Below are 25,025 nucleotides of genomic sequence, written 5' to 3' on the forward strand. Positions count from 1 at the left end.
ATTAACAAAATTAAGAGCCAAAAAATAATATGCAAAAAATGGTCTAAATCTGAATTTTTAAGAGTCTGCCTCTTAATTTACAGATTAAGAGGCTATCAAACAACCCCTAAGTTGAATAATATAACTTAAAGTAAGTGAGAAGTAGTTTGAAGAAGATGGTCCAATGTTGCGTGACGCAGCACACGCACAACAGTTGCGAAAGGTCATATGCAACACGACGCAACAATAAGTGGTCAGAAGTGATTTTTCTGAAAAAACAAACAGTATCTAAAAGACTTCTCTAACCTTTCAATAACCTCTCCATCGAACCTACACAAAACGGCTTTTGCCGGTTTCTTCCTCAACGTCCACCGCCTTCAAAAAACAATATTAGTTGATGTTTCCACCGATAATTTACATTCTTGTACTTTGGAAAATAATTTTTCTCAAATTCTATTTTTTAAAATGTCACTTTGACCCCTTGGACTTTTACCATCTACAACTTGAACCCCTTTACTTTGTAAGATATCATTTTGTTTGCGCCCTTAACTTTGGAAAATGAGTTTTTTCATCTCTCTATTTTTTTAAAATGTTATTTTGACACCCTTGACTTTTACTACCTACAAATTGCATCCATAACTTTAGTTTGTTCACTAAATTTTTTTTACATGTTTAGTTTTATATATATATTATTATAAATTCGATGTAGTCAATATTTCGACATAAATTTAGAATTTTTGTTTGTTATATTATTATTTTTTTAAACTTATTTATATGCATATTGACATAAATTCGAATTTGTTTCCATTTCAACTACAAAAACATAAATCTCCTTTCAATACATAACAACTTATTTCTACTTAGAAATTTTAAATCAATCGACACCTCTCTAACGTGTTGAGGGTAAAATGCTTGTTAAAATAAAATATGAAGTTGTTCTGAATTTAGAATTTTTGTTTGTTATATTACTAGTTTATGACCCGCGTCGCGGGTACATAAATTAAATATATATTACATTAATAGGTTGAAGAAGAAAGATAACAAGAATAAGAACAAAGTAATATACAAGAAATTGTAGAAGTAGAAGGAGAACAGGGTAAAGAAAGAACTTAGAAAAAAGAATTATAGAATTAGACCGTTGAAGAAGATAGGGCTGCAAACGAGCCGAGCCGAGCTCGAGCCTGACCAGGCTCGGGCTCGGCTTGTTTAACTATTTATAGGCTCGAGCTCGAGCTCGGCTCGTTCGAGCCTTATGGTACAAAGCTCGAGATCGGCTCATTAAGAATTGTATGAGCTCGGGCTCGGTTTGGGCTCGGCTCGTATACGGTATACTCTAATTTCTTAAAATGGTATTTATTAAATTATTATTTATTTTAATATATAAAAATAAAATTAATTTTCTTATTATATATATGTAGGCTCGTTTAGGCTCGCGAGCCTAATCGAGCCAAGTAACAGAGGCTCGAGCCCGAGCTCATTTAATAAACAAGCCTAATATTAAGCTCGAGCTCGGCTCGGGCTCGTTTAAAATCGATCTCGAGTCGAGCTTTTAACGATTCGATCTCGAGTAGTTCACGAGTAGCTTGGCTCGTTTGCACCCCTAGAAGAAGAACACTATAAATCATACGACTCAATCCAAAATCGTAAAAAGAACAATTTCAATGTAATCGTATATATAAGTTGTTTTTCAATAAAGAAATCATTATCTTCCAAAAAAATGAGATCCTAAAATATTATCTTGGAGATTTTCGGTTATTCATATGGAAAAAATGATATCATTTATATTGAATCAAAATTTCAAATTAATTGACTTGCTTAATTTATGAGTTTTAAATTCAAAACCATTATCTCAAATTGATTTATTTTACGTAGGATATATCAAGAGATAAATTATAAATAATATTGACTTTATTTTTGAGTCTTAAATATTTTGCGAATTTAATAGGATTAGATTAGATTTTATAGGTTAATGATCAAATTGTTGATATGCTTATTTAATGAGTTTAAAAAAAAAAAGAATTAAATAAAAACTAAATGGGTTTGAATTTTGATGCCAGAAGCTATAAACAAAGGAGTTAAATTAGAAACAATATTAATTAGAAAAACTAATATCTCATATATAAATAGAATGGTATGCTGTAATTGATAATGTAATTATTGAATTTAGAGATTCTATAATAAAATGTAATTGTGTTTGAATTTTATTTGAAAAAGATGATGTCATCAATCTAATCTAACGGTGGAAAACATAGGATTGAAATGCAATCAAAGGTCCTGATTGCTTCATTGGTGAATTAAAAGTTTTTTTTTAATAATTTTTAGAGATGTTTGTAGTATTCTTCGTAAAAGAATGTTTGCTGTTCAATGTTATTTTTTTTTTCCAATTCAACAATGATTGTATTATCAACAGTGAAGTTTGAGATTGCATAACCATCAACTTTGTTCTTCAAATTATAATGTGAAATTTGAATTTGAATACCAATTTTTTATCGAAAAGTACATTCAAAGTAGATGGATAAATTTTTATATTACCCTACTAAAAATTAAAAAAAAACTGGTTATAAAAATAAATAGACAAAAGGTAAAAAATTAGTTTTATATAAATGAAGTTAATATCGAATACCTCATTAAACTTTTGAAGCAACTATTGTGCGGTTTTTTCTAGAAGTTTCTTCGTGTCACGATCAAATAACGTAAGTGACACCATACTGGTAAAGTCTTCTACTTGAATGTTGATTTTGAAACTAAAGCCATTGATATAAACAAATACAGTAATATAAAATTAGAAAATTTAACTAAAGAGTATAATAATATGTATAAAAGAATTTTTGAAAAACTTAGAACAATATATATGTATTTGTTCATGCAAGTTGAAGTGCAATAATAAAAAACTTCTTCATCTTGCTTTTAGTCCATTCCACGAGTTTTGCCATCATACGTTAAAACAACTTTTATGACTTTCTCTTGACAAACATAGGTCAACATATTAAAAAAATTAATATAAAGGATATAATTTTGTTTCTATAACTAAATGAATGAAACTAATATACTTAAAGTAGATTGATTAATTTTTTCATGACCTCTCAACAGGAATACAGTAATAACAAGTAATAAGAACAAAGTAAATACAATAAATTGTAGAAGAAGAAAGAGAACAAGGTAAAGAAAGAACCTAGAAAAAAGAATTATAGAATAAGACCGTTGAAGAAGAACATTGTAAATCATACGACTCAATCCAAAATCGTAAGAATAACAACTTTAATGTAAGCGTGTGTATATATATATATATATATATATATATATATATATATATATATATATATATATATGTTGTTTTTCAATAAGGAAATCATTATCTTTAAAAAAAAAATGGGATCCTAAAATATTATCTTGGAGATTTTCGGTTATTCATTTGGAAAAAAATGATATCATTTATATTGAATCAAAATTTCAAATTAATTGTTTTGCTTAATTAATGAGTTTTAAATTCAAAACCATTATCTCAAATTAATATATTTTATATGTGATATAGCGAGAGATAAATTATAAATAATATTGACTTTATTTTTGACTTTTAAATATTTTGCTAATTTAATAGGATTATATTGGTTTTTATAGGTTGTAATTGATAATGTAATTATTAAATTTAAAGATTTTATAATTAAATGTAATTGTGTTTGAATTTTATTTGAAAAAGATGATGTCAGCAATCTAATATAATGGTGTAAAACATAAGATTGAAATTCAATCAAGGGTCCTGATTGCTTCATCGATGAATTAAGGGTTCTTGTTTAATAATATTTAGAGATTATTTTTTTAAACTTATTTATATGCATATTGACATAAATTCGAATTTGTTTCCATTTCAACTACAAAAACATAAATCACCTTTCAATACATAACAACTTATTTCTACTTAGAAATTTTAAATCAATCGACACCTCTCTAACGTGTTGAGGGTAAAATGCTTAAATATGAAGTTGTTTTGAATTAAAATAAAACGAGAGAGGAAAAAAATAGGGTTTTTTAGGGGCAGCTGACCTGCGACTCCATTTTCTCTAGAACCCTCTTTTCATCGTCTATCGATACCAGTTAAGCTCATACATTCGAAAACAACATCAAAGCCAGTACTTTCTTTACTTCAGCAATGGCGACCGTCATGCAGAAAATCAAAGATATCGAAGATGAGGTATTACCCCTGTTCCATCTACGTACTTTCGTATTTCCATCTATATTCATACCTCGTATACCGGATAGGCAATAGTTCACGAACCCTAGAAACATCGCTATGTCTTCGCAAGATCATAATTAATTTAAGTAATCGAGTTTACTTACACGATTTTGTTTTAGTTCACTCGGGTATTATAAATCGATGTGATCTATTTACAGTTATTTCAAAATCACTGCTCTGGTTAATCTTGATTCCTTAGATTCAGTAGGAAGCTACAATACGAGTTACGACGTGACACAGTTTACGTTTTACTTCAAAAAAAGTTGCCTTGGAGGAAAAAAAATTTAGACGAGGCACTTTAGAACAAATTTCCTATCTGCGGCAATGGAAACACAATTTTGATGGCCAGTTTAGTGCAGGGGAGCTGCTTGTGTACATATTTTTTTAAATCTGTTTAGAGTATTTGCACATGAGAACTAAAGGTTTAATCTCAAGAACCTAATGGTGTTTTTTTCAATGGAGAAAGCGTTTATTTACTCCATCATCATATTATTTAGAGGATCAAAAAAGAAGAAAATATGTCCCTGTTTTTAAAGAAATGGCTACACTTTGAGTGTTGATGTAACATGAGCTAATTTCAGCTGCACATTTGACATGTTTTGGACATGTTGGGGAGATATTTGGTGAATGTATTGTATGCTGAATTCAAGGCTCTCAAAAGCATAAATGTATTGCTCTGCTTTGCTTGTTAAGTGTGCACCTGTGATAGCTATACAAAATCTTTATGGATATGAAGCTGTTAGCTGCAAGCAGAATGTGCAGATTTATCCCTCATACATTGATAAAATTTCAGCTATTTGCATGTTATATACCTAATAAAATGTAGTTTTAATCCTTATTCCCCAAGTTAGCATTTTTCTTATCCTTTCTCCTTTTATCCTATGTCTTATCCCATCTCTACATTTGTCATCCAGCATGTGAATTGTATTACCTTTTCAACAGTTTTGGTACTTATGGTAATTAAAATGTTAAATGTAACTAACTGAGTGCATTCTTTTTTCTCCTTTTAGATGGCAAAGACCCAAAAGAATAAAGCAACTGCACATCATTTGGGCTTGTTGAAGGTAAATATGAGTAGGTTGCTCAATTGTTAATTGCTTTAGCAGAAGCTAAAACAGTTAAAATTGATTTTGTGATGTTAGGCTAAGCTTGCAAAACTGAGAAGGGAGCTTTTAACACCTACAACAAAGGGAGGTGGTGGAGCTGGTGAAGGTTTTGATGTTACAAAAAGTGGAGATGCAAGGGTTGGTCTTGTGGGTTTTCCCTCTGTTGGAAAATCAACCCTATTAAATAAGTTAACTGGGACTTTTTCAGAGGTACATAATACCTCTTTAATCATCACAAATTCACAATTAAATTGTCTAAAGTTTAAGGGACATTGTATTATGTTTGTTCACAGGTTGCTTCATATGAGTTTACCACTCTCACATGCATTCCAGGTGTTATTACATATCGAGGAGCTAAAATTCAGGTATAATTGTAAATCCTCCAATCTTTTTTTTTTTTTTTTTTTGAAAGGTTTATATTGTTTTATAGTATTTATTTGTTGGCAGTTGTTGGATCTTCCTGGTATTATTGAAGGTGCTAAGGATGGAAAGGGTAGAGGAAGGCAGGTAATTTTTCAATAGTTGCTCTTTAAGATTATTATTTCATACTGAATAATTAAAAAAGTTTCTTTATTTTTTGTGATTGATTTGTTAAGTTTGTTAACTTAAATAAAATACATTCTTGTTGTGTAGGTTATCAGCACTGCAAGGACATGCAACTGTATTCTGATTGTGCTGGATGCAATTAAGCCAATAACCCACAAACGTCTCATTGAAAAAGAGCTTGAAGGATTTGGGATTAGGTAAACCATAATTGTTGAAAAAAAAAAAAAAGAAAAAACACAAATGTTTCTCTCATTATATATATATATATATATATATTCTAATTTAACCGTATTTACTGTTTGTTATTATGTATATTACAGGTTAAATAAGGAGCCCCCAAATCTAACATTCAGGAAAAAAGAAAAGGGTGGCATTAATTTCACATCAACAGTTGCAAACACACATTTAGACCTTGAAACAGTAAAGGCAATATGTAGTGAATACAAAATACATAATGCTGATGTCACCCTTAGGTTTGATGCAACAGCTGATGACCTCATCGATGTGATTGAAGGTAGTAGAATATACACTCCTTGCATCTATGTTGTCAACAAAATAGATCAGATCACACTTGAAGAGCTTCAGATTTTGGATAAACTTCCTCACTACTGTCCTGTCAGGTAACATACATACTTTTATTTATTTATTTATTTATTTTATTGAACCATGGTTTTTATTTTGTAGTGCTCATTTGGAATGGAATCTTGATGGTTTGCTTGAGATGATATGGGAGTATCTGAGTTTGACCCGTATTTATACAAAACCCAAAGGAATGAATCCGGATTATGAAGACCCTGTAATTCTTTCTTCTAAAAGAAAAACTGTTGAGGATTTTTGCTTCAGGATTCACAAGGACATGCTTAAGCAGTTTAAGTAGTAAGTCACCTCAGCTAATACTTTTTGTAAGACTATAAATTTTCTCCACTTTTTGTGATTCATTCATTAATTAATTTCCTTTAATTAATAGTGCACTGGTGTGGGGTTCTAGTGCAAAACACAAGCCACAAAGGGTTGGCAAGGTAAGTTTGTTTATCTTATATTCTTATTCTTTACCTAACTACAATACCAAAATGAGTCATGTTACATAATGGATCTTGTTACATGGCAGGAACATGAGCTTGAAGATGAAGATGTTGTGCAGATTATTAAGAAAGTGTGAGCTTAAATTATTAAAAAAAAAAAAAACTAAATTTTGTTTTCGATAACTATTTGTGTACTTTGTATCGTTTGTGCCTTGTGGTGCAATATGAAATAGATAAATGATTTGAGTATTGAGATTTTGTATTATCCGTTCTTATTTATTTTGGTCCATGTTGATTATTTTTATCGTTATTTGATATATAAATTAAGTCGCACTCATATTAACACAAAGTTTGTTAAGCCTTCTGGTGATGATGGTTGAGTCAGAATGTTTTGTCGTCGGGTATTATTAATTATTGTAGCTGTGGTGTTGTCGATTTTTGTTGTTATTATGTTGGTTTTTATAAGAGAATTGTATGGATGTATGGGTTGTCTCTTATCCACTAATAGATATATCGTGATTCAAGTTGATGAAAGTCATAGGGAGGCTATGTATGTCATATTGCAATGTCGATCTATAACTCGTCAAAACTAGAAAGCTAAAACTTGCTGTAGAAGAAACATGCAATATATAAAAAGAATCGAATTATCGACCATTAAAAAATTAAGCTTTAGAGCGTGTTCCTTATTTTTATATTATATTTTGTTTAAAGTTTTTCGTCGTCAATAAATCAAACGAACACACAACAGGTATGTCATGTCGGAGCTAGGACGCAAAATCCTTTTTGTGCGTATGTGTATATTTGAACGTGCATATACATATTCAAAAAGTGTAGACATGCACATTCATACTTTCAAAAAAACGATTTTATGTTTTGTTTTTGAATATTTTGATTTACAACACCTAGATGAGATCACGAACTGAGAGGTCAGAGGTGTAAAGATATATAACTTAAGAAAAAAAAAATAGTAACAAATTGGAAAAAAATGTATATGCAGTTGATTCTGTTTATTCTGTTTTAATTATTGCTTAGCGAAAATATTTATTACAACTAAGCCATATAATAAGGCTTCTTTATTTGTATCCTAAGCTTGATATGAATTCTGTTTTAATAAAATGATTCATATTATAAGAATTTATGTTGTAACTATAAACAACTGATTTTTTTTTTTTTAATTATATTAATGTAAAACATTAAATTAAATAATTATCAGACAGAAAAGAAGTTCCATATTGTATAAATCACCTAAAAAAATGATATCTATGAAATATAGAATTGAGGTTTCCAGTGAAATATATGATATGACGGGCCAATAACTAATAGCATGTAATGTATGGTACCTAATTTCTCTTCATTAAAATACAAAAGCAGTAAAGTCATATGAATACGATATAAGGGTGTGAAAAACTCTGTTGGCAAAATCAAAAAAATTTAACTGAAAAGCTGACTGTTAGCTGAAAAATTAGTTGTTAAATAAAAAGCTAGTTGATAAAAATTAACGTTTGGTGAAACTAGCTGAAAAGCTAGGTAAAATATATAAAATTACATAAAAAGACATGTAAAAATATGTGTTTCTATAATTAATTAAGGGGTGTATTTGGAAAATTTTAAAAAAGCTCCTAAAAAGCTAGTCTAAGTAGTTTTTCAAAAAGCTAGCTAATAAACTACTTTTTATCTTACCAAACATGACAACATAAAAAAACTCAAAAAATAAGCTAACTTATCAGTTAGCTGTGGTGCACCAAATATAACCTAAAGTATATACTTGTCGGTGCTTGGTCATCAACATTTAAAAAAAAATTGTTTTCAGTTAAAGAGTATTTCCGGAACTAGTTGCTTTCGTTCGGTACTAAACATTTTTTTTATAATATACATTTTCCATATGCGATAAGACATAATTTTATATACAAATATTAAATCGAGAAAAATCCTGATTTTATGTTCATTCCAGGGTTCTCTTTAGGACCAAACGGATTCTAAACCTCAACCAAATCATAGAAAAATGGTTTATAAATTTTCGTTTTCGATTTCATTATTTGTATTTTTGTACTACGGACTTATTTAGTTTTAACTCAATAATAGTTTACTGCGAGATGTTATTTGGAGGACTTTGGAAGTTAGAGAGACCCCCAAGAGATATGCTACAACTATACATAAGAGATATGCTACAACTATACATGATATATATTGCCAATCTAAGACACATGCTTGAACTCCAATCGAAGACACGAGTTCTACGTTAAATTAGGTATACTAGGGTTCGACTCTTAGCCCATATATCTTCGGCTTGATCTTAAAAAGAGATATCATATGAGATCAAGGGGGGAGTGCTTTGGTGTATGCATTTTGCCAATGACATTGTGTTGGTGGCTAAGTTAAGGATTGGGTTGAATGCACGTTTAGACGCATGGAGGCTGATGTTGAAGGTATGAATTTATAGCAACTTATTTTCGAAAGTATGAATTTATGTTATCAGGAGGGATATATATACTAACATTTCAAGCATAATTCTGTATACACGTGATTCCTTTGAAGATCTTGAACTCTTAGTTGCTCTTGGAAGATCTAGCACCCAAAGTAGAAATGCATCTAATGGCTCACACCAAAAAGTCTAAAACCCTAAAAAATTGAGAGAGATGAGAACACTTAAGAAAATCGGATTCGCTAAGCTAACAGTTAATATCGAAGATTTCCAGGTGGGATATCGGTTATCAGTACCTTTCAAAATAGCGGTGTCAAATATTGGTCCAAAATATCGGAACCACAAAATTCGGTGATACTTACCGATATTTCTAGGTTGGATATCAGTTAAGTAATTTTACTAACTTCTGTTAGTGTTAAGTCATTGTCTTAAGTCTTATGGTCTTAACTTAACTGAAGCTATTGTTATGCTAAATTTAATTGTTAGTTTGAGTCGTAGACTCATGATTTTAAGTCTTAACAAATCCTATTATTGTGTTAATTGTTAAATACTTAAGTTTTAACTTGCTAGTTTCTACATGTTTGATCATGTTGTGTGTTAAGTACTTAATTCTTAACAGATGATGATGTAGATATTAAAGATGATATTGAAGATCTTGATGACTTGGTTGATTTGGGCTTGGAGGAAGATTTTATGGCTTACGCAAGATTATGTTTCAAACATTGACACTTTTCAGTTTTGAGATTTGATATATATATATATATATATATATATATATATATATATATGTGTGTGTGTGTGTGTGTGTGTGTCTGTGTGTGTATGTGTATTAATTATGCATATAAAAATACCGATATCTATCACCTATATCTCAAATTTCAGCCCTTGACCGATATTTGATTTTGGACCGCTATAACTGCCTAGTCTCTAAGTGTAGGGAAGATTAGGAACGAAATTAATAAAGGCCAAAAGATCTATTTATAGCTGAGGTAACTCGTACATAAAGCTGATATGAATCAATTAAATAAACCGGTTTAATCCTAATTCAAACCCTTTTCTTTGCCAGCTACCAAAAACAATTCTAGAAGCCTTCTAGGCCTCCCAAACCATCCACCCTCTTTGGGTATTCCATAATGTTCCTCTTGCTCAACTTTTAAACAATTAACACTCAGTCTCTGCACCTTTAATTTTTTCCTGATTAATACTAATTAATTCTAACAAGTTTATACTTAATTTATCAAGGTATGATAAATTAATAAACTATTTATATCATTCTCTTAAATTCTTTTCTAGCTATTTTAGCTGTTGAGGACAACCCAAAAGTACTTTGTGATTATTCTCAAAGTTTTATGAATTTAGTTATGACATTGGACACCTATTTCCAACATGTGTTATAATAGAAATTCCTATAGATAAATACCATTAAAATGGAGCATCTTTGATGAAATTTCAACATAGAGAAAAATCATGAAGGGGTAGAGATACTTACAGGGGATCAATCTCTTCTCTTGGAGGAGAGCTTTAAGTATTTGGGGTCTATGATCCATAAGGGTTCTTAAGTTAAATGCCACCCATCCCATTAAGGCAAGTTGGTTAAAGTGCAAGGAGACATCATGAGTTTTGTATGATAAAAAGGTCTTATTGAAACTGTAAAAGAAGTTTTATAGAATAACCATTAGATATGACATGATGTATGTATACAAGTGTTGGTTGAGCAAAAATGAGCATGAAAGGAAGATGAAACTTTTCGTGTTTATTCTAAAAGGCAGGACAATTAAGATGGTATTGAAATGGGGAAATGCCATATTAGCCCATCAGACTTTTCGTGTTTATTTTAAAAGGGTATCCAACTTTTTTTGCACATTAAGGGAATAAACTCAAAGTTGACTGTTTTAAAAAGTCCTTACATCCGTGATAAATGGTGTCCTTGCCAAATCATTAATAAATGGTTACGTGGATGCCAACTAACTCATTACATGGCAACTGATTGTGGCCCGCTGTACAATCATTGGTCCCTAAGGATTTCCATGTCGTCGATAGGACCAATATATAAGCAAAGCGATACCCTAATAAATCAATATGCACCACTTTGTTACCCTAATCAATTTCTCTCGGTTGTTCTTCTTTCACCACCGAACACTCTTTAACTCCGATTTGCAAACAATGTCTCAACAAAGCTTCTCCCACAATTGTGGATTACGCTATTCAGATCTAGATATTCCACCGACTGAGTACGAGCTCCTTGCCATGGAAACCCAAGTGGAGCTGGAGCAAATGAGACAATACTTGCAGGCAGAAATGGAGGCGATGAGGACTGAGCTTCATGGGATAAAGAACATCTTGAAGGCGATGATAGCGATTGGCATTAGTCTTCTTCCTGGTGTCGTTTGTGGAGTTTTCAGTTGTGGTAGGTTTGGTGTTTTCTTTTGGGAGTAGTTTGTGGGTCGATGTTGGCGATTTTAGGGTTATTTGGTTATGGATTTTGGGCTTTTCTGTTGGTTTTCTTCTAGTTGCCATCATCATCGGATAGTATCATGATAAGGTTAAGTATGTAAGTATCGGTGGCATTTTCATGGCTTGAAACTTTTGTTTGGGGGGGGGGGGGGATGGGATAGTAGAAAACCCCGTGAATGATGTAGTTATGTCCACTTTTGTATGAATGTTGTTTGGAATGTAATGGAAAATGTATGCTACTATATTCTAATGTTATTTTTTTGAAGCAATGGCAATGGTAGAATGTTAATGAACTCAATGTACTCAAGTAATAGAAAAAAAACTACAATGTTAATGAACTCAATTAATAGGAAAAAAGGTACAGTCATAGTAGAATGTTATTTTAGATACTACCTAAATAATTGACATCAGTGAAACTAGGTAATTGTCACCCTTCAAAGTACAATGTTATTTATAGTAGATAGATGTGAACATATAAAGCACATTGTGTTAATAGAAAATGTCATTATTTTTTTTTTGTTTTAAACAAACACTTACAAACTTAAGACAAACACATATAACCATAGTCCATAACCATAAAACTTTTAATCCGCGTCCATTGGTTTGGATGAGCTATCTCCTTCGCCATTTTTGCCCTCCACCCGTTTTGCTAACTTTTTCTTGATTATCCTCTCTGACTTTTTCCTTAGCTTGATTGTACGTTGTTGTTGACCCTTATCTTTTTTCAGATCACTTCCACCTTCACCTTCACCTTGAACCCTCATCTTTTTCAAACCAATTCCACCTTCACCTTTAACTTGGCCCCTCCTTTTTTTCTGGGCCGGTTTAAGATCAGTGGATGCATTGTGGGAGTATCATCCGAAAGTTCGTGTTGCCGCAGGCTTCGAGGACAAAGCCTAATCTAAGTGGGGGAGAATTGTAACATCCCAAGTTCGGAAGCAAGAAGTTGAAGGGTGCTAAGTGAAAATAAAGGAAGGGACTCGGCGAGTCGGCGGCTGGACTCGACGAGTCAGTGCTGGTCGAGGAAAAACCCTAATCTTCGGGGTTGCACCCTATTTAAAGGACTTAATGTCCTCCCCTTAGCTCCCTTAGCCCCCTTTGAGATCCAGAAACCCTAGAATCGTGAGTGAGAGCCATTGGAAGCAAATTGGAGCATTGTTAAGTGTTTTGTGAAGAGCTCTTGAAGATCAAGAAGCTTGGATCAAGGAGATTTGTGGAGATTCAGATTACTCTTCATTAGGAGGTCGTTTTGGAGGTAATGAATCGTTATCCTTGGCTTTCCCCTTTCTAGATCCATTTTCATGGAAGTTTTAGGGTATGCAAAGATGCAGAAATCCCTTTTGGTTGCTATGCAAAAGCCTTTCCCCAAGAGTTAAGTTCCTTTCTAGCTTGGTTTTTGGTATTATGGGGCAAGAAGCACGTAAAGGTAGTAACTTTATGTTGCTAATGGACTCTAGAGACCCAGATCTATTGTTTGGAGAAAAAGGAGTAGATCTGTGACTCGAGATTGTGGGAATGCACGTATGGACTCGACGAGTCGGGCTAGAGATCAGACTTTGAGTCGTGTAGTAACTCGGCGAGTCGCATGGGTGACTCTGCGAGTCTTACGATGATGAGCGTGGACTCGACGAGTTGGAAGAACAACTCAACGAGTCTATTGAAGATTGTCGTGGACTCGATGAGTCTGTTCTTGGACTCGGCGAGTCTGGTCGCAGAACCCAACCTCTTTTGGTTAAAGCCTCGGATTAGTGAGTCGGTTGGCGACTCAGTGAGTTGGTCAGGATGGGACTCAAAGATCGTTGGACTCGACGAGTCTTGGGGCGACTCGACGAGTTAAGTCATGTTATGAGAGTTTTTGAGTATGAAAACTCGGCGAGTCAAGGGGTTGACTCGGCGAGTAGAGTCAATCAGGAAGGTTGACTTTGGCCAGGACTTTGACTTTGACCCGTTTGACCTTTAGGGGTGTTATGGTATTTAGAGTATTTATGTCTTGGTCCATTGATGGCATCAGGTGTTGGAGTTTGGAGCAGTGCTTCGGGTCTGTGTTTTCGTGGTTCGATTCGGCAGTTGCAAGGTGAGTTATCCTCACTATATCGACAGGGTCTACGACACCAAGGCCGGCCCTTTATCAGATGGAAATCCGGGTATTGTTTGTTATGTTATTGTTTTGCTAGATCTGCATCCTGGTATTTAGGATGGTGTTATGTTAGTGACCTGGTTAAGGTCGGTACCCCGGTATATAGGGTAATGTTATGCTAGTGACCGGTTAGGTCAGAATCCTAGTTAGGATGTTGATATGCAATGTAATATGTTAGACTGTTTGTCTGGTTAAGGAATTGTTATGTGATTAATTATTTTATGTGCACATGGTTGTTTGACGGGGGTTGGGTTGAGGCGGGTCCTGCTTTGTGCTGTAGGCCAACATACCCAGGGCATACCGGATATTCTGAAGGCCCAGCGAGCGGTTCGGATAGGCTGAAGGCCCCAAGAGGGCGGATCAGACGTATCGAGGCTCGGAGAGTGGAGCAGGCCGATTGAAGGCCCGGTGTGGGCGGACCAGTCATACTGTAGACTTAGAGAGTGGACCAGGTGGATTGAAGGCCCGGTGTGGGCGGACCAATCACACTGTAGACTCGATGTACATGGCTAGACTCGAAGGGTGGACTAGGTGGACTGAAGGCCCGATGCAGGCAGACCAGTCACACAGTAGACCCGATGCAGGCAGACCAGTCACACAGTAGACCCGATGTGCATGGTTGTTCTATTTGTGAGATATTATGAGTATGTTTATGTGTGGTTGGTATTTTGGGGGTAACTCACTAAGCTTTCGGGCTTACAGTTCAGTGTATTGTTTCAAGTACTTCAGGAGATTGTGACAAGGCGAAGACATGATCGTACCTCTCCTCATTTTTATGTTAATGGTTCTAGGGATACTCTGATGTTTAAATTTTTTTGAAAACAAGTTGTAATAACTTAATGACTTTTGAATGAATTAAAATGTTTTAAAATTGGTGCAATTTTTATGGTCGTTACAATGTGTCTTACTCATCACATTGACTTACTCTCCTATTGTTTTGCTTATTTACAAATTCTCATTTTCGCATCAATTGATGGTTATCTGTGTGACACAATCATTTTAGCCCTATGAAAGTGGGTATGTTAACATCTACTTCCCTTGTCTTATTTTAATAGGATTCTATGGGCTTGTTGTTGTTGTTATTGTAGTTTTTGTTGTTGTTGATGATGATGATGGTGGTGATATTGACGTTGATGTTACTATTGCACACTTGTAATACTATCTTATTACTTTTTTCAAAAATTATTTTATTGTAATACACAAATGTTTGCAAGATGCTTACAAATGTCTTTTAAAAAGTTTTCTAAAATATTTAATAATAGAGTAAATTATAGTTTTGGTCCATATGATTTATACCCATCTACAGTTTGAGTCAAAGTTTTCAAATGTTGATATGGTTGGTCATCGTATTGCAAATTCCTTCACGGTTAATCTCTAAAACTAACTCCGTCAATTTCCATCCGCCAAATTCATTTTATATGAAAAAATTCCCCTTGTAAAGAAGGTTTGAGATATTTTATGGTATAAGTTTCAACAAAATATAATTTCTGATAGAAATATAAAATACAAATTAGGCCCTTTCAGTTAATAGGTTTTGTTAATTTGGTTTGAGAGCAATCTCGTTATTTTCCAAGCATTTAACGAAGCTCATTATACGGTAAAAGTCTCGGGAACAACTCGTACAACTTTTGGAAACAATAAGGTTGAGCCACATCAACTTTTAAAAACTCTGACTCGAATTGCAAATTGGTGTAAACCTTAGGGACTAAAACTATAAATTACTTTTACTCGTGATAATATAAGTGCAACATAATTTGACAGAATTGGTCCTACATTGATTCAATAGTTATTTTGTTGTACAATCAAAGATTTAGTAAAGAATTTTATGTCACAAAAAAAATTCTTTATCTTTTAAAGCATCAAATCTCATTTTAGTCCTAGCTCCTTGGCGAGGTCTGTTTTTTCATATATATTCAACCGTTAAAAAAAAAAAAGTTAATTGTACTATTTTCAAAGGTGAAACCTGAAAATCTCTTTCGATTATAGTATCTATCAATATTTTTATATTGACAAAACTGCAAATTTAGTACTTGTGGTTTGCAAAAAACTTTGGATAGGGTCCAAAAAGTTTTTGACTTGCATGGAAGGTTCAAAATCAAAACTTTTCTGTAAATTTGGTCCAAATAAATATGAAAAGACTATTTTGCCCTTATTATTTCTTTTTTACATTTTCTTTGTTTATTTTGATTGTTTTAATATAAAGAAAAAAAAAAAGAAACGGACATGACCAGTTGACTACACAATACCCATCCCACATATCTCTCTCTCTCTCTCTCTCTCTCTCTCTCTCTCTCTCCCTCCCTCTCTCTCTCTCTCTCATCAAAAAGACTTCCATGATCAATTCATTTCCATATACATCACTTTCCTTTCCCGTTAAGATGCTCTACAACTATCGTCTACCCTTCTCGCCGGTAAGTTTCTTACCTCACACTGCATCCATTCCCCCTTCTTCTTCTCAAGCAAATGGGTTTAAGTTTTGGAGCTTGAAGCCTGCCATCTAGACTGAATCCTCGATAAATTCGACAGGTTGAAACGTGTTAACTTGTGACAGCCTACTAATCTCTTTCCCCCAGCCATCGAAATCTTCTAAGGTTCCATTTTAGATTTGATTTTGTGTTTTCTGAAAATTTCTAGGTTAGCTTAGAATTTTGATTTTCAATTTCTACAATTCATGTTTATTATTATGTGGGTGGGTGTAGATTTTCTGGTGAAGAGATTTTCTGACCCATTCATTATCTCAAAGATTTTGAGAGTTTCAATTTCTTCAATTTTTGTTCAATTTCAGCAATTCGTGTTTATTAGTGAGGAATTGGGAGTTTTCTGTGGGATTAAATTGATGAATGCAAAATTGATGGATTGAAGCTTTTAAGGTAAATTTTTGTTGGTTTTTTGATAGCTCGACTCATTTGAAGGAAACGTAAAACCGATGTCCCTAGAACATTTGGAGATTGATTTTGAATATGTAATGGTGGGTGTTTTTGATCCAGTTATAGGTTAGAAGCGGCAGTCCCCAGTGGGTCTTTTTTTATTATTATTTTGTTTGGGTTTTTCGACGAAGAAAAGAGGAGGGAGGAATAATGGGCTGCAATGAAGCTTACACTCAGTATTGAAGTGGATTTGTGTTTTGTTGCAGGTTTTAAAGAAGAAAAAGAAAAAAAAAAAGAAGAAAAGAAGGAGGAGAGAGAGAGAGAGAGAGAGAGAGAGAGAGAGAGAGAGAGAGAGAGAGAGAGAGAGGATATGGTGGGGGTGTATATTTTTTTAATTTCTTTTTATTTTGTAGTTATAAAAACATTATAAGTGGTAAAAATAATGTAAAAAAGAAATTAGAAGGGCAAAACCGTCATTTCAGGTCTTTCAAGGACCAAAACCACGGGAATCTTCTAATTTTGGGACCAAAATCATGTAAAAGTTTTGATTTTAGACCTTTCATGCAAGTCAAAAACTTTTTGGATCCTATCCAAAGTTTTTTACAAATCACAGGTACCAAAATTACAGTTTTGTCTTTTATATTTGGTGATTTTAAGGTAATTAATTCATTGCATTCTTATAAGACATCTAATCAAATAAATTAACTCTTATAATTTAATTACTTTTTCTAAGATTATTCTATCTTTATCGTCTTCACTACAATGATCACCAATCAACAACCATCAGCAAAATAAAAATAGCAAAGGAAACACATATCGTATCTCTTTTCTCTAAAGCTTACAAACTAGAAAGAACGAATTTGTACTTGTATGCCAAAACTTTAATAAATTAACAGTTGCACCTTTTAAAATTCAATCATCCAGAATTAGAATTTGGTTATTTCTATTCAGTAAAAATATATTATATGACGTATAATTTAAAGTTCGTATTTGCGGAAAATGATATAAACGAACAGATTACGTACCCAATTTGTTTATTGTTATTAAAGTACTTGGTCGAAGTTTTAGAAATCATTAAATGCTTTTTCTTTCCCTGCTTTTTAACATGGATCCACCCAATAAGTGTCCTAATTAGCGCGTCAACTTGGTGGCAATATCGTAATTAATAACCCAGACCTGTCCCTTTAACAAACCAGTGTAAGTGCAATATTAGTTTATTATAAAAAGAGGATGACGAAGATAATTCTGTGTTCAATTGTCGTCATTCGTGAAGTCTCTCCTGCAGCACCGGTGTGTACTTCTCTCCCTCTCCAATCCATCTCTTCTCTCTCTCGCACACCTACACACAAAACCACGCACTTCTAAACCTCTATGATTCACAATTCTGCGTGTATTAATTTTTCTGTTTTTGATTATGTAGTTCAATTTGGAATCGACAAACATTGAAGATCGATCCTTCTGTTCTGAGCGTAATCGTAGAGCTGATTGCATGGATAACCTCAAGGAAGAGGTAGATTTTTCTCACTCTCTGTGTTTTCCTATCTTCTTTGCGCCATTTTGTAGGTTTAATTTCAGAATTTCACTATTCGGAACACTTTTGAAATGATTTTCGCTTTTTTCCTTTTCCTTTAGAAATGATTAGTTATGAGAGAATGATGTTATTCGGTTGTGGTAGGGTTGATGCTTATGGTTTATAATTTATTCATCCGTTAAGCTTTTGATTTGAGATAATTAATTTTGCTGTTCCGAAGTTCGAAATTGATATGACGAGTGATGTTCGAGTGTCTATGGTGAGAATTACTCACAGTTTTGTAGGTTCAGGAGTTGGTGATTGTCATGATTGCTTAATTTGCGTTTAGGTTTTACTTTTTCCTTTTTTCAACGAACGAATTGACATTTCGATTGCGTTGGAGGATGAAGAAAGGTCGGTTTTCAAAGTTTGAATGCTCCAGCTGTACATGTTTGAATAAATTAAAGTATATAGAAATATATCTTGCTATATTTATTGCATTACGTCTTTAAGTAACATTCTGTATATATAGTAGCTACCATGTGAAACCTGTAAGGTAGGAAATCAATCCCTCTTATAGTAATTTGGTTGCTTAATTTCACAATTCTTTTAGTAATATATATATGGTGAATGATCTGTTTGTAGAAAGATGCGCCATGGTTATCAGTGCCACAATTTGGGGATTGGGACCAGAAGGGACCATTACCAGACTACTCTTTGGATTTCTCAAAAATCAGAGAGAAGAGGAAACAAAACAAGAGAGAGATATCAAGAACTAGCATTGGTAATGAAGAAGACTTCATCTCCTCCAATAAAGTCAAACAAGATACACCACAGCCAAGTGCTCCCCTTAAGCAGTACAACGAGGACCCCCACTCTCCAAATGTAAGCACCTTCATATCCACAAATATCTAATCAAGATAACTATTTCATATATATTCACATTCTTGTATATTTACTTGGTTTTTTATTGTTGATTTTAGGTGCAGAAAAGACGAAGCGGATTATATTGCTTCAGTTGCTGCATGAAGGCATGATATGTTTCATTTCATGGAGAGGAGAGAGATTTTTAATCTTCAAAATTCTCGGTATATGTTTCTTTGTTTGCCTTGTTTTTGTTGATATACATGTGATTTATGATGATGATGATTGCTGTGTGGGATTTCTTCTTTAAAATTTGCATAATGTATATATGATTAGAATGAATGGTACAATGGATTTGACTTTTGCTAAGATTAGTCTAGACACTTTATGCTTTTATTGTATGCAACAAAACATAACAAAATATGCTAGAATAAATCCAAAAATCGTACATAAAACCGGTTATAAAAACATAGATGAGAAAATCATAATGGAGAAAGATCATTACAAACGTATTCTCGAACAAGTAACAAACTTGAATCCAAAGAGATATAAATAAACTTTACTTCTCTGATATTAACTAATTTATGGTTCAAATACGAATGTACTAGTCTTTGAGTGATAAAAGTAACACCAATGGTGCCATTTAAATATAATTTAAATCCCTTGGAAAAAGTATACGGGAAATGGTGCTTTGGAAAATAATATATTCATTTTGAGTCGCATCTAATGCCATAGTTTGAAAGTGTTGCCAAATATTATTGCATGACACTAGCTCACTTAAGCCACCGTTGACCCTTGCATTTTAATGGGAAGGGAGGTGATATTTTTCTTTATGTTTTTTATTCGTCTGTTTAAAATGAAAAGGTATTTTGATTTTTTTATATTTCATTTTAATTTTAATTGAAGAGAAAGAATCACGATGAAAGTGAATGAATAAAAAACACAAGTGGAAAATACAACTTTAGCTACTATTTTCGCATTGGGCTCTTTGGTTATATTTGAAACATCTTGGGTCGATTTGTTGGTGGAATTGGAAGCCAACAGTGGAAATTATAGATCTTGGATAAGGTAATATTAATCATTAATTATTTCATAAATAAAGAGTTGAATCCAGACCGAAAAAAATTTAAAAATTTCAAACAAAAAAGTCAAACTTGAATAAATCAAATAAAAAAAATCCTAAATAAGAATTGGAATTACTATATGATATGAATAACTAGTTGTGATCGACATCTCTCTTTTGTATAATATAGTTATATGTAAACCTCCAAAGATCAAGGGAAGAGTTGAGATAACTTGTGATTGACAGTTATTGGATTAATAAGTATTAGTCATTGTTAGCATGACTTCCTCTTCTCTTGGTCAATTTGAAAGTATCTTGAACTAGGGGTGAGCATTTGGATTGGACCGGACCGGTTATGGAGAATTTTGTGGACCATGGACCGGACCGGATGAGTCGTGTCCGTGTCCGGGTCCAGGTCCGAGTTTTCCGGTTTTTGGACCTGTTTGGAACGGTACAACTTTAATTGCATAGAGTATAAGTAATCTACATTGATGTATAATATTATAACTTGCAAACTTAATACGTTTCATGTATAATATTATAACTTGCAATTTGCAAAAATTAACTTTCCAAATAAAAGTAACTAAATGTTGAAAAAAATCGAAGGTCAATTCGTCTTAAAACGAATGAGTTATGGGTGTTTAAAAAACGTCACAGATTACAAAATCTTGCTGAAAAGCTGAATTTTTTCAGCTTTGATAGCTCTACTTTGAAGGATTGTAACTCAGTAAATATAATATCAAAATAAACAAAATTATAGTCTAAATTCATCTACAAACTGTAAACTAAATGTTGGAAAAAATCGCAGGTCAATCCGACTTAAAAGAATGAGTTATCAGTGTTTAAAAAACATCACAAAAATCTTAAACATGTCCAACCAGTTCTAAACCCGGTAAAAACCAGACCGGACCGGGAAAAAAACCGGACTGGACCGGATAGAAATCTTAGAACCGAGAACCGGCCCGGAGTTCAAAAAATCGGTCCGGTCCGGTCCGGTCCACCGATCCAAATGTTCGCCCCTACCTTGAACCGACATGATCTTCAGTTTGCAGTTAAAAAACTTGATCTGATAAGTCCTTAGGATGTGAACTTTGATCTCTGTTGGATGAAATAGTGATTTTAGTGGAACTAAGTTGTTCTTCGAATTAATGAAGCTGACTAGTGGCTGAAACTGATTTAGTTACTTACTTAGAAAAAGAAAATGATACCATTCCGCAGTCCAAACATTTTTGATTTCTTATTTGATGAAATAAGAAATTATTACATAAATGAAAGCAATAAACGAAATTATTACATCTGTATGAAGATCTCATTAATCCATATATGATATATCCTCTTCAAGGATTTCTTATTTGATGAACTTGAACTTGTCTTCTTTCAATGGTTTCACTAGTAATTGGACAATGATACCATTCCGCAGTCCAAACATTTTTGAGAGTCTGTGTACACTTACAAGTTGATAACAAGGATATTGTAAATGTCATGCTTGAATACCACATATGGTTTTCACTAATTAGTAACAACCAGCGCATTATAATTTTCTAACCACTGATTTTCTAGGTTTTTTAGACACAATTTCATCTATTATACTTTCATAATCAATATTTTCAGGAAACTTGTTCAATCGAAATCAAAACCAAAGCTTTCAATATCTCTCTTGAGACATTGTAGATCACAAATAATATTTTAAAAGGTTTAGCTTTGAAAAGTTTTTTTTTTGCTAACACATTTCTGATGAGAACATTCTACAATATTCTGAATGCTAGACAAGAAATTATATATTTGTTTATCTTTTTTAATAAATATAGTATCGTGTTAGTTTTATTATGTTCGATTAGTAATTTTTTGTAACAACTCAAGTTCTGTTGTAAAAGTCATCACCAATGTAACATTTTTTTAGTAATTTAGCAATGAAAAAATAGTTACAAATAGTTTGATCAACCATTCATACAAAATATTAAATCTTAAATGATTCTTGAAGTGTCTTCTCAAAACCAGGTTGTTGGTGGTCTTAAAAAACACAATAAATTCATTGCCTCATAATTATACATTGTTTAAGATTATAGTTATATGCTCAAGTTATTCAATTCAGCCGATATACGATACCAAATAACTATACACATATAACTATACATAAGATATTTAATAGTTCGACCCGATAACGATTTTAAAGAATTGAGTTGGATTTACTGTCATAAACAGGGAAAAATATCAATATTTTGATATCTGAATTCTAAATGATATTAATAATATATTAATAATAAGTTTAACAAACAAGATCTTTATTGTTAATAAAACATAAAACATAAGGGAGATTAGTATGAAAATATGTTTTAATTAATGCATTATTATTTTTGTTTTCAAATCTTTTTTAGTAATGTAATTTTAAAGGAAATTTTCAATTCAAGGCCCCTCATAAGAGGACCATGCAACCGCACCACCCACACACCCCAAGGTGTTTTGTTAATGTGGTGTTTGGAACTTTATTGCATTAGATCATTAAGCCCGTTTAGGTGTTTTGTTAATGTGGTGTTTAGATAATTTGTCATTTGAAAACAAATAACATCATAAACATCTGTGTAGAAGATGCCATCTTAATTGGACTTTCAATATGATATGACACAATCTTAACTGGTGATATGTTGATGTGACAATTGGAGGGACACAAAAAAGTAAATAAGAAAGCTAGTTGAAGGAGACATAATTTCTCGGAATGAGTTCTTTTTTTTTTTTTTTTTTTTTAACTTTTTACATTACAGGTGGCATGTAGGTTATGAGATTGAAGATAGAAAATAAAGTTAGCTTCATATGCATACATGAAGTACAAATAAAACAAAATCCCTAGTGAAAGTGACAAGAGTTCAAAGTTCTTCCACGAGATGATTAACGACATAGAGAATAAGTTGATTATCTTTAAATGGACGTTAGCGACCTGATCTGACTTCATGATAATCATAGATGTGATGAGACCAACTTTCACACACAAAATTGAAAAGCTGAAGCAAACTCCATTTCCAATCTAGCGAATTTTAGTTGAATTCAATCGAAAACACGTCGACAAGATATGAAACATTTATGGAGGAAACGATAGGAAATAAGAAAATAATTGAAGGTTAACTCTCAGACAAATGCCTCGTTTCGTCTTCACGATGAATGGAATGGATATATCAGACTCGTCATCAATGAAATCATCACAGAGAAAACACAAAATACAAAATATTATTATTTTAAAGAAGCTTCAGACATCCAAGGAAGGAGTAAAACAGCATTAGCTCTCAAGCCTGGCGAAGGCGAAAGCTCTTAGGCGGCCACTGCGAATGTCTCTGAGAAACAAGCCTTTGGATTATCATCATCAGTTCCATTTCCATATCAATTCAAACATAAATCAAATCAAAATCAAAATCAAAATCGCAAAACGTTTTTACAAACAAATTCAAATCTCGCACACCATTGACATGTTTGTCAGACTAGATGTGAATCGAATGTAAGAGGATATCATTCCATTCCGTAAGGCAATTGGAAATTTGCACAAGGAACATACGATCCACAGATGAAAAGAAAATTGTTAAAAACATTCAAACACGCAACTTAACCATTGAGAAAATGAGATTAATTCAGTGGACATTAGAGTTGAGATTTAGGATTTGGTGGATGTACATAAACATGGTCGTATGTATTATATAGAGGGATTTGGGGATTAGGGTTTCGTGGTGCAATGATAATGTTGACGGCGTCGTTAGTTCCGCTTCTTTCCTCTAAACGATCAAAAAGGATTCTCAGCTAAAAAAAAACCGAGAAATTCTTCCTATTTTTTATGCCTACAAATGTTTCTACCCAATAAAATTATGATAAGTGTCAGCATTCCATATTTTTTTAACTAACTCATTAAGGTTATATTAGGAATATATCAATTACAATTAAATTGAATGGTGATTTGTCATAATTTTAATAGGTAGGAATAATTGTAGGTATAAAAGGTAGGAGGTAATTTAATTTCTCAAAAAAAACGGATATTTGTAAAGGGAAATCCTATTATAGTCTTATTGTTTTATTTTAATTTAGGGCAAACTAAAAAAAAAAAAACAATCATTGATCTATTATATTTTGTTTATATGATATGTTAAATTGTCTTTCAAATTTATCCAAAACATGTGTTTTTTAATAAGTTATCGGGTTGTTTTGTGATATGATATTTATCTTTTTCATTTGTAAGGTGACATTGAAAAAAAAATAAACAATGTCATTTGTTTTTGTTTGAATAAATGGTGGTTGAGTAAATTATATATTTCTTATGTTTTACCTTAGACAAGAGATAACGTTACCTATTTTTGTTTAAATGTGAAAACAAAAAAGATAAATATCATGTTACAAAACAACCGGTAACGTTTATAAAAAAACGGATATTTGGGTTAATGTGACAGGTAATAGAAAATGTGAGACTTTTTCTATCTATAAACAAAATGTAAGAGTTTTTTTAGTGTTTGTCCATAAATGATTGTGTATTTTTATATTTTGTCCTTTAATTGACTAAATTTATTTATGAAACCATGAATTATCACTACAATTGATTATTTGGCATTTTTTTCCCGATTTGTCGGTTTCATTGCTGACGTAGATGTCTAATCATTAAATGATCTAAGAAAATCTCCACTAATTATTATTTTACGCTAATTTACGAATAAGTTCCAAACTAAAATTTATTTATAATATTGCCCTTTTTTCCTTGTAAGACACAATTTACCGGCTTCAATCCTGGACGCTTAGCCTTAAATATGAAATGTATCCAACGAAAACTACAATAATTACATCAAATAACAACTTCAT

The 25,025-nt window shown here is 32.5% G+C and overlaps 2 protein-coding genes, 1 long non-coding RNA gene and 2 other non-coding genes across 6 annotated transcripts; 3 read left to right on the plus strand and 2 right to left on the minus strand.

Moving 5' to 3' along the window:
- The first annotated feature begins 3,972 nt into the window (after nt 1-3,972).
- Nucleotides 3,973-7,146, plus strand: LOC111915707 (developmentally-regulated G-protein 3). Its single transcript, XM_023911340.3, has 10 exons — nt 3,973-4,168; nt 5,221-5,274; nt 5,353-5,526; nt 5,610-5,681; nt 5,764-5,823; nt 5,950-6,059; nt 6,183-6,482; nt 6,547-6,738; nt 6,830-6,881; nt 6,971-7,146. The coding sequence occupies exons 1-10, from the start codon at nt 4,127-4,129 to the stop codon at nt 7,019-7,021; spliced, it is 1,107 nt and encodes a 368-aa protein (XP_023767108.1). The 5' UTR covers nt 3,973-4,126; the 3' UTR covers nt 7,022-7,146.
- Nucleotides 7,147-16,193: 9,047 nt separating this feature from the next.
- LOC111915685 (uncharacterized) lies at nt 16,194-17,443 on the plus strand. Of its 2 annotated transcripts, XR_008229972.1 has the most exons (4): nt 16,194-16,308; nt 16,424-16,488; nt 16,683-16,767; nt 17,031-17,443. It is a non-coding gene; the product is annotated as an uncharacterized LOC111915685 (long non-coding RNA). The 2 variants fall into 2 exon arrangements; XR_002858226.3 differs by having other exon boundaries at nt 16,683-17,443.
- Nucleotides 17,444-17,915: 472 nt separating this feature from the next.
- Nucleotides 17,916-19,507, plus strand: LOC111915708 (uncharacterized). Its single transcript, XM_023911341.3, has 4 exons — nt 17,916-18,054; nt 18,185-18,274; nt 18,920-19,159; nt 19,258-19,507. Exons 1-4 carry the CDS (start codon nt 17,995-17,997, stop codon nt 19,309-19,311), a joined length of 444 nt encoding a protein of 147 aa, XP_023767109.1. The 5' UTR covers nt 17,916-17,994; the 3' UTR covers nt 19,312-19,507.
- A 3,809-nt stretch (nt 19,508-23,316) lies between these two features.
- On the minus strand, nt 23,317-23,401 carry LOC111915776 (small nucleolar RNA SNOR75). The gene has a single exon (XR_002858275.1). It is a non-coding gene; the product is annotated as a small nucleolar RNA SNOR75 (small nucleolar RNA).
- Nucleotides 23,402-23,435: 34 nt separating this feature from the next.
- LOC111915777 (small nucleolar RNA SNORD14) lies at nt 23,436-23,559 on the minus strand. The gene has a single exon (XR_002858276.1). It is a non-coding gene; the product is annotated as a small nucleolar RNA SNORD14 (small nucleolar RNA).
- Between the last annotated feature and the right edge of the window lie 1,466 nt (nt 23,560-25,025).

This window comes from Lactuca sativa, chromosome 1 (genome assembly GCF_002870075.4).
Source record: "Lactuca sativa cultivar Salinas chromosome 1, Lsat_Salinas_v11, whole genome shotgun sequence".
Lineage (NCBI taxonomy): Eukaryota > Viridiplantae > Streptophyta > Magnoliopsida > Asterales > Asteraceae > Lactuca > Lactuca sativa.